General features: G+C 57.9%; 1 protein-coding gene across 1 annotated transcript in view; it reads right to left on the reverse strand.

Annotated features, from left to right (window-relative positions):
• DDR2 (discoidin domain receptor tyrosine kinase 2) overlaps positions 1–9,571 on the reverse strand; it is a 66,630-nt gene that overhangs the window by 36,285 nt on the left and 20,774 nt on the right. The window contains exon 2 of the mRNA XM_023744998.1: positions 4,795–4,895. Within this exon, the coding sequence (XP_023600766.1) occupies positions 4,795–4,876 (82 nt within the window). The 5' untranslated portion in view covers positions 4,877–4,895. The remainder of the gene's footprint in view (positions 1–4,794; positions 4,896–9,571) is intronic.

The following is a 9,571-nucleotide window of genomic DNA, read 5'->3' on the forward strand; positions in this document are numbered from 1 at the left end:
GCTTCAGTCCCCCAGGTGGGGCGCATGCAGGAGGCAACCCATCTCATGTTTCTCTCTCACCATTTCTCTCCCTCCCCTTCCTCTCTAAAAAAAAAAATCACAAATCCAAAAGTGACAAATCCCAGCCCTCAATATCCCGTGTGACTTTCCAAAGCCCATTGACCCCACCGTCTCATCTGGTTCCCTGTGAGGTGCAGAGTAGCTCATTCTGCCCATTTCATAGGTGAGCAAAGTGAGGCCCAGAGAGTCACCTGAAGTCGCAGAGCTGCATAGTGATGGGGCTGGGACTAGAACCGAGACCTCTGGCCTCCCGTTGCCGTGCGGAGGTCCCAGGGCCTGTCTTCACGCCGCCGTTACCACACACCCTCCACACGGTGTGGAGTGCGCCTCAGCGACAGGAAGAACCAAGTTGGCAACATGCGGACAGAGGGTGGAGGAGGCCGACTGCCTGTGGAAGTCTCAGAACGCCCTGCCCCAGCTCGGGGGACATGTGACAGCAGAGGGAGCCGCAGCCTGACCCAGGGCAAGGCCACACTCGCTGTTGCATTTCTGCTGATGCGAACCACCAGCGAGAGGAAGGAGGAAAACAGGCCCACTCACATTGTATCAAAAAGAACCAAAACACCTACAAAGAGATTTAACCAAGGAGGTAAAAACTACAAAACAGGGATGAAAGAAACTGAAGAAGACACAAAGACATGGAAAGATATTCCATGCTCATGGAGTGGAAAAATCAATATTGTTCAAATATTTGCACTACCCACAGCAATCTGCAGAGTTAGTGCAGCGATATTTACAATAGCAACGAGATGGAAGCAATCTAAGTGCCCACCAATAGATGACTGGATTAAACAGCCGGAATACTGCAAGACCATAGGAAGGATGACATCTAACAATTGGTGACAGCACGGATGGACCTAGTGGGTATTATGCTAAATGAAAGAAGTCAGAGAAAGACAAATACCATCTGATTTCTCTCTAAAACAACACCACAACACACTAAGCCCTTAGGAACAGAGAACCGATGGTCAGTTGCCAGAGGTGGAGGGTGTGAGGGATGGCTGAGGGGGTATAAATTTATTAAAAATTTTAAAAATAAAATAAAATGATCTAATTTTAAAAAATAATGGAACCTGCATCCTGGGAGGGAGAACATGGTGTAGCATCTTGTTATCACAGGTGAAGACAAGCGTCACCTGCCGAGGATCCAAGAATCACGTGGCTCCTGCTTCATGTGCCACGCCAGGCGCCTTTGCCTGGTGCCCCTCGCGACAGCCACCACCTTCGCTACCTGGGGCACCTCTGGGACGTGTTCTAGCTGTTGCTCTCCTTTCCCTGACCTCGCCAGTTCCCTTGTCTGTTCCCTTGTCTCTCGCTCCCTCTCACCCTCCACCTCTCAGCAAGAAGCCCCTGGAGGCCGTGCTGGGAGCGCAGGAGGGAGCACAGAGGTCAGGAAGGTGCTGGCTGGAGGGTTGCAGCCCAGCTCTGCACCGAGCCCCATGCGCACCCCGTGAGCTGCCTCGTGTTCCGGGCCCAGTCCTCCCCTGGGACCTGGACTCAGCACGCCCTGCTCAGGAGGTGTGGGAGGAGCACGTTGCTGACACCTCCAGTGGCTCCAGGAATGCGCCAAGCGCTCGTGGAATGCCAGGCGGTTCTCCTGGAACGGGGCATTCCCTTTTTTCTACTTGGCACAATCAAGGGCGCTGAAGGGGCAGAGGCGTTTCCGTTGTTCCACGGAGAGATCCTTTCACTGGCAGGACGGACACTGGAGCCACCCGCAGGCAGACAGGCCAACAGCACACACGGAAGAGCCACCCGCAGGCCGACCCGGCCAACGGCACACACGGAAGAGCCACCCGCAGGCAGACAGGCCAACAGCACACACCGAGGAGCCACCGCAGCGTCGTGCACCACTCACTGGAGAGAAGTTCAACCAGGAGGTCTCTCCTTCCCAGGGCTCTGCTCAGGCCACATCAAGTCTACACACACAAGTGCATGCACACATGCACACACACGCGCACACACACCTGTGGACATACAAATGCACACCACACATGTACCCACATGCGCATGCACAAACACACATGCATGCGCTCACAAAACATACATACACATGCACACACATATGCACACAACACACACCAATATTTCGTGTTCTTACACAGATCATTCCAGTCGAGACCTGTGTCTCTTTCCCGCTGACAGAGTCGTTAGCAACGGGGAAATGCTGCAGGGTTACGCTCCTGCTCCGCCGCAGCCAGACCCCGGACCGGCGGCTGCTCCTTCGCTCCAGCTGTACAGCCCTCCTGCCCCACCGTCTCGTGAGTGTGCCCAGCGGCAAGCACCCTGCCCTCTGTCACTCACAGTGGCTCTTCCTGGAGAGGAGAGGAGAGCAGGGACAACGACACAATGAAAACAGCAGGCTTGTCTCTGTGGCAGGAGCCACCGAACCCCACTGGGCGGGAGCAGGACGGAGAGAACGGCGTCCACACTCAGACCGGAGGCCCACGCTGGCTCGGGCGGGACAGCGCAGGGCGCTGGCTCTATCGCGCCAGCAAGTCTGAGTTTAAGGTGCGACGATGACACCTCCTGGTGGCACAAAGCCTATGGCATGGAAGTGGGATTTCTGCGAGGAGAAAGGGTGAGCATTCTCACAAGTGACTCTCATGCTACGCGAGGGGAACAGCGTAAAATGCGCTCTGGGGGGCGGGAGGGAGGACAGGAGGACGGGGGTAGGTGGGGATGGCAGAGATTTGACTAGGGCGCTGAACACACAGCACAGTGTGCAGACGATGTGTCGTGGAATTGTGCACCTGAAACCTGTGTGACTTTTTAACCAGTGTCACCCCTACCCTCTGTAATAAAGGGGGGTGTGCAAATTGACCCTCACTCCATCATGCCGTCACAAGATGCCTGCGCCCACAGTGGAGGCAGGGTTCCGTAACAAGCGATCAGCAGGGACCTGAGGCTGCGTAGTGCCAGGCTGCAGTGGGAGACCTCAGGCTGCGCCCCAAGCCCAGCGTGGGCCAGGGGACCTCAGGCCGCACCCTCCGCGCCAGCACCAGGCCCGTGGACCTAAGGCCATGCTCCCTGCCCCGGTGCTGGGCCAGGGGACCTGAGGCCATGCCCCCGGTCCAGCGGGGCTTGACCAGGGACCTCAGGCCGCGCGCCCCCACCCTGGTGCTGGGTTGGGGGACCTGAGGCCACGCCCCCGGTCCAGCGGGGCTTGACAAGGGACCTCAGGCCGCACCCCCCACCCCAGCGCCAGGCCAGGGGACCTCAGGCCGTGCCCCCTGCCCTGGTGGGCTTAAGGGGGGTGGGACAGGCCGGGTCTGGATCTCACTCAATAGGGGTGGGGCTGGCCGGGTCTGGGTCTCACGTGATTTCGAGGTGCATGTGGATGAGCAGGGACTTGACTCTGGGTCCCGCAGCGCGCCCCAGACTCTGACAGGAGGAAGATTTTCATATACATTTTACTAATTTTCTTTCACCTCTGACACTTCTATTATAGAGAAAGGGCAAATAGCACTATTAAAATATTTCCTCTAATTAATCCCCTTTTAATGTGCATGAATTTCGTGCACCGGGCCACTAGTAAATCCAATAAAAAGGAAAGAAAATGAAAACGCTCTCAGGTCCTAGTGCAGATGGAGCAGAAGCCTCACACTGCGAAGCTGGTGAACAGGCAAAGACATCTGGGAAAACTCGTGGCAGAAATGGTCACGGGTGACCTAAAACCCAGAAATTCCACGGTTAGGTCCACACCCAAAAGAACTGAGCGCATCCCCCATGGAAGGCCTGCACGGCACGATCACAGGAGCTTTACTTACAACGGCCGAACCAGAAATGCCCTGTTCCACCACGTGGACCGGACACCTCCATACTCAACGCCACGCAGCAAGACAGGCTCCACTGCACGCAACACGGCGAACATCACAGACACCTTCGGGCGGAAGAGCCAGGCACACGGGAGAGCTTCAGCATCACCGATGGCACTGACAGAAGGTGCACAGCCAGCAAAACTCACCCGCTGCGAGGAGGCGCGCGGGCCACGGCACGGGGCTGGGCGGCTGCTTCCCCATCTGGGGTGAGCACCTAGCATGTTTGCTTTCCTAGGTTTACATCGGCGGCCAATGCGGACGCAGCCCCATCCTTTGCATCCCCGAGTGGTTTCCGTGCCCTGGCCCTCTGACCCCGGGCCGGGCTGCATGACAGGCTGGCCGAGGCGGTGCCACACTTTCCCGCGTCTGCTCTGGCCGCCAAGCCGTTTCCACTGCGACGCACCCACACCAGCTGCGGGGCACAGCCCGCAACCTGGTCCTCAGAGCCAGGCCACAGAGACGGGCAGTACCAGCTGGCTCCAGGTTCGTGGGGACCAAGAGGAACTCAGAGAACGGTCCATCCAGGCCCGACTGTCACCCCCTGCTCAGGTGGCCAGGCAGCATCACCGTGGCAACAGGCAAGTGATACCATTGTCTATGTCAATGTAAAGTTTAAACATATGTAATAAAAACATGGGGGCTGAAAGACTCCTCCTGAACGTGTATTTCTGAGCACGCCGCACGTGCAGGAAGGAGAACCTGCTGCAGAGCCGCAAGGAAAGCGCAGCCTGCGCCAGCCAGCGGCTCCTGTTCTATGGGTGCAGAGCATGTGGCTGCGGCCCCACCCCCTCTTTAATCGGTCTCCTCGTGCTTCTCCCCAGTGGGGAGCGGGTTCCCCTCTGCTCCTGCTGTGACACACCCCCTCCCCCACCCCGTTGCCTGCCCGTCGGGCCCGGCTGAGTGACGCTGTTACCTGGGTTGACCTGGGCTCTTGCAGAACTCAGGATGGGCAGCAGCAGGAGCAGGACCGAGGGCATCCTGGGGGCCGGGGCCATCTCAGAGGCAGCGAGGGACCTGCAACGCGGCCCACGGGGGCGCGGGAGAGAAGACAGCGGTGAGTGAGGCGTGCAGCGAGGGCACCGCGTGCTCGAGTCTCACGCTTCCACAGCGTTGGTTTCTGTACTTAGAGCTTCAAACCAGAGACCCTGAGAGCTGAATGGACACATGTGAGACTTTTCACACTGTTAGTTCACACACGCATGGAACGGAAATGCTCACACCAGAGGCAGGAAACAAAGTTGCCCAAAGGTTAATACTTACCTGAATGGTGAGTGATGAACAGTAAAACTTACACTTACAATATTGTCATAATTCTGATACAATGCCAACATTACACCAAGAAAAACACTCCGTGATGTTCATTGTCTGTCCTGACTCAGTGGCTCTGGGCGGTGCTTGGGAATTGTATGTCCCCAGGATGACCCAGCGTGGGCAGCCGAGCTGAGGCATCAGCACGAGCTCACGCCCCCCTTAATGAAGTATCTGTATGCACGCGGGTAGCACGCGCACAGACGCCTCTCGCTCTGTCAGCTGAGAGGGTTGAGAAGCATAGGCACCCCAAGAGCAACGCGCAAGCTCCCTGTGCAGACCTGTGTCTCACACCATCGCCCACGCAAGCAGCCGGGCGCCTTGGCCGGCGGGTCTGGGACTGGGCAGGAGACGGACAGGACGAGCCTGGAACGCTTCTGGTGAAGGAAGTTGAGGAAGCTACACCCACAAAAATGAGGGGCTGTGTCAAAGGGCCCAGAATCCGAGGAAGGATTTCCGACGGCCAAAGATGGGACCATGTGCACAGCGTGGACATCAGCCCTCCAGGCTCCTGCTGTCTCCTCAGCACCTGGCAACCCCCTCACGGTCTCCTCCCGTGAGCGTGCGGTCTCGGAGACATCAGCGGCAGCGTGCCGTGCTCGCTCTATGACTGGCTCACGTCCTGAGGTCCTCACGTCCACCCGTGGGCCTTGCCGACTGTCCTTTCTTTTTAAGGCGAAACAGTGTTCCACTGCGTGGACATACACTTCCTCACTCACTCACCCAGCTCCCGGAGGCCCTCGTTTCTGTTGTTGTGGGTAAATACCCAGCAGAAGGATGGCGGGTCACATGGTGGTTTTATTCTGTTTTTATTTTTTAGAGTCTTCCTACTGTTTCCCTCGAGGCCGTGGCCCAGCGAACTTCCAGAAGGGAGCCGGGGAGGCCGAGGGAAGGCCGTCTTCTCAGCCAACGGCGCAGAGAAAGCCGCTCCCGGCGCAGAGGGCGGCCCGCCCTGCTCCACGCCGACGCCACTCAGAACCGAAGCCGGACACTGTACCACTTTCGGAAGGAGGCGGGGAACAGCTCATGGCAGGGGTCCCGGCACTGACTTTGTAGACCTCACAGCACAAGTACAGGCAACAAAAACAAACAAGTGGGAGGCCCCCAGCAGACGGAAAAGCAACCTCTGAGACGGGACATCTGATAAGAGGTTAATTCCCAAAGTATGTGAAAAGCTTCCACAACTCAATCACCAAAAATAAAAATAAATAACCTGAGTAAAAAGGAGGCTAAGGATTAAAATAGACATTTCTCCAAAGAAGACACAGAAATGGCAAACAGATGCTCAAGATCGCTAATCATCAGGAAATGCAAGTCAAAACCACAAGAAACCACCTCAGACCTGTCCGAATGGCTATTGTTTAAAATCTTATCTAATAAAGAGGGAATATGCAAATTGACCATAATGGTCAAGATGGCTGTGCCCAAGCAGAAGCCAAGTTCCCGTAAGCCTTAACGAGCAATCAGCAGGGACCCGAGACTGCGCCCACGCCACCCCCCACCCCCGCCTGGTGGGGCTTGACTGGGGACCTCAGGCCATGCCCCTCACCCCAGCGCTGGGCTGGGGAACCTCAGGCCGTGCCCCCCAACCCAGTGCCAGGCCGGGGGACCTGAGGGTGTGCTGGGGGACCTGAGGCTGTGCCCCCCCGCCCGGCGGGGCTTGACAAGGGTGGGGACGGCCAGGTCTGGATCTCGCCCAATGGGGGTGGGGCTGGCCGGATCTGGGTCTTGCACAATTTTGAGGCGCTGCAGGTGTGCGGGGACTTGACTCTGGGTCCCACGGCACGCCCCATACTCTGACAGGAGGAAGATTTTCATATACATTCTACTAATTTTCTTTCATCTCTGACACTTCTATTATAGAGAAAGGGCAAATAGCAATATTAAAATATTTCCTGCCCTAGCCGGTATGGCTCAATGGATAAAGTGTCGGCCTGCGAGCTGAAGGTTCCCAGGTTCGATTCCGGTCAAGGGCACATGCCCGGGTTGTGGGCTCGATCCCCAGTGGGGGACTTGCAGGAGGCAGCCAATCCATGATTTTCTGTCACCATGGATGTTTCTATCTCTCTCTCCCTCTTCCTTCCTCTCTGAAATCAATAAAAATATATTTTAAAAAAAATATTTCCTCTAAGTAATCCCCTTTTAATGTGCACAAATTTCATGCACCAGGCCACTAGTATATAAATAAAAGACAGCACATATAGGCAAGGATGTGGAGAGAGGGGAACCCTTGAGCACTGTTGATGCAATATTTTATAAATAACAAAACTTGGGAAGATTTCTCTTAGTGAGCTCCCCCCCCCCCCCGGGACACGGCCAGGGTGGGGGGTGGGGGGAGGGCAGGGGGAGCAGGGCTTTGGGCACTGGGGGAACCACAGCCTGTCTGTCTCCAAACAGTTGGTGTCTGTGCTTCACGGCGGCAGTGAGTGCGTGTAACAGAGCGAGTGAGGTGACTGACGACTGATAGTAGATGGATCACAGGAAGATAAAAGTGACAGATGGATGGATTATAGCTGGTAACAGAGAGATGACAGACAGACTGTAGCTGGGTATTGGACAGATGGCTAGGCGGTGGATAGATGGGTGGTGATGGACGGTGGAGATTTAGAGGTACAGGGAAGAGCTTTCGAGGCGTAGCTGTGAGAGTACCTTCGTTTATCTGCAGAAGCAGCCCCGGGTCCACTCGGACACAAGCCGGGGAGCGGTGGGCAGGGGAGTGGATCCCGGGGGCCTTTGTCCTAACAGAAGGGGAGCCCCACACCCCTGGAGTCAGCCCCCGGGCACAGCGCTCTCTTTCTCCCCGAAGTCTGAATATGAACCGTCTTTTCCTCTGAAGCTGAACTAGGAAAGAGCCGCACCCCCACGGCCGGCCCTGGTCCTCGGGTGCCCGGCTCCCACACAGCACATTTCACATCGCACTCAGAGCGCACACAGCTCCCTCTGCTCCCCCCATCGGGGAGTCCCCCCGAGACAGACAATTCCCCACTTTCCCGAAGGACCAGGGCGGTGCCTTCGAACAGCAAACCCTCCCAGGACCTGCAGGCAGGAGCGTGCCTAACCCAGGCTATCCTCCCACGGAGCAGGCGCCGGCTCGGCAGCCGCTGGGCTCCTCAGATCTGAAAACCAGTCACCGACCCCCCACAGGACCCTTCTCCCCAGCCCGTGACGAGGCCAGAGAGGAGGGGCCTGCCCTCCAGGAAGGCCGCGTGGCCACAGTGGGGCCTCCACCCCCACGAACGGCCTCCCTGCAGGAAGGCGGGCCTCGAGCGGCCATGGGAAGGGCCAGGTCACAGACGGGTCAGGAGCCCCGTGCACCATGGTGACCAGGGCCTGGTCGGGGAACCGCCAGCTCGAGGGCCACACATTCTCACTCAGGCATCAGGCGTGGCTTTCCTTTCTGCTGAGTCATTTTCATTTCAGATTCAACAAAGGGGAAGAGGACCCGGGGGGAATTAACACTCAGCAAACAAGTGTGCAGATGTGGGCCTGGTTTTGGCAGGAGACAGCCCCCAAACACACACACACGCACACACGTGCACACACATGTCCCATAGCTGCCCCAACATCCTCACGTTTTTTCCTCACTTTCCATGTGTTTGAGGGGTCTCCTCACACCCTGCTCTCCCTGGAAGGCCCCTCACGGCTCAGAGGGGACGGAGCAGCCAGCCCCGGCCCTGCCTTGGTCAGAGGAGCACTGTGCTTCCCTCTGTCTCGCTCTCTCATCTGTGAGATGCAGACAACTAGAGCTTGTCCGAGGTAGAGGGGGCAAGAGCTCCCAGTCTCCCGTCCCGCCGCCACCATCACCAAACACACCCTCCGGCCGTGGGCACAGACCACGCGGGTGACGTCCTCTGCCTGTCACACTGTCCACAGGAAGCACGGGGGCCACAGCTGACGTCCTCTCTGGTGAGCGGGACGAGGGGAGGCAGTGGCAGCGGTCTTTTCCCAGCAGAGTGATCTGCTGGGTGCGCTGAGTCCAGTGTCCCTGAGCTGAGACCCAGACGCCCAGGAACCCAGCTGAGGCCCAGACAGCGTGGCCCTCAGGCTCCATGTGGTGGCGTGTGCCCCCTAGGAGCCGGCCCTCGGGTCCATGTGGTGGCGTGTGCCCCCTAGGAGCCGGCCTTCAGGTCCATGTGGTGGCGTGTGGCCACCTAGGAGCCGGCCCTCAGGTCCATGTGGTGGCGTGTGGCCACCTAAGAGCCGGCCCTCGGGCTCCATGTGGTGGCGTGTGCCCCTTAGGAGCCGACCCTCAGGTCCATGTGGTGGCGTGTGGCCACCTAAGAGCCGGCCCTCGGGCTCCATGTGGTGGCGTGTGCCCCCTAGGAGCCGGCCCTCGGGTCCATGTGGTGGCGTGTGGCCCCCTAGGAGCCGGCCCTTCGGCT

This window comes from Myotis lucifugus, unplaced genomic scaffold (genome assembly GCF_000147115.1).
Source record: "Myotis lucifugus unplaced genomic scaffold, Myoluc2.0 scaffold_507, whole genome shotgun sequence".
In the NCBI taxonomy this organism is placed as follows: domain Eukaryota; kingdom Metazoa; phylum Chordata; class Mammalia; order Chiroptera; family Vespertilionidae; genus Myotis; species Myotis lucifugus.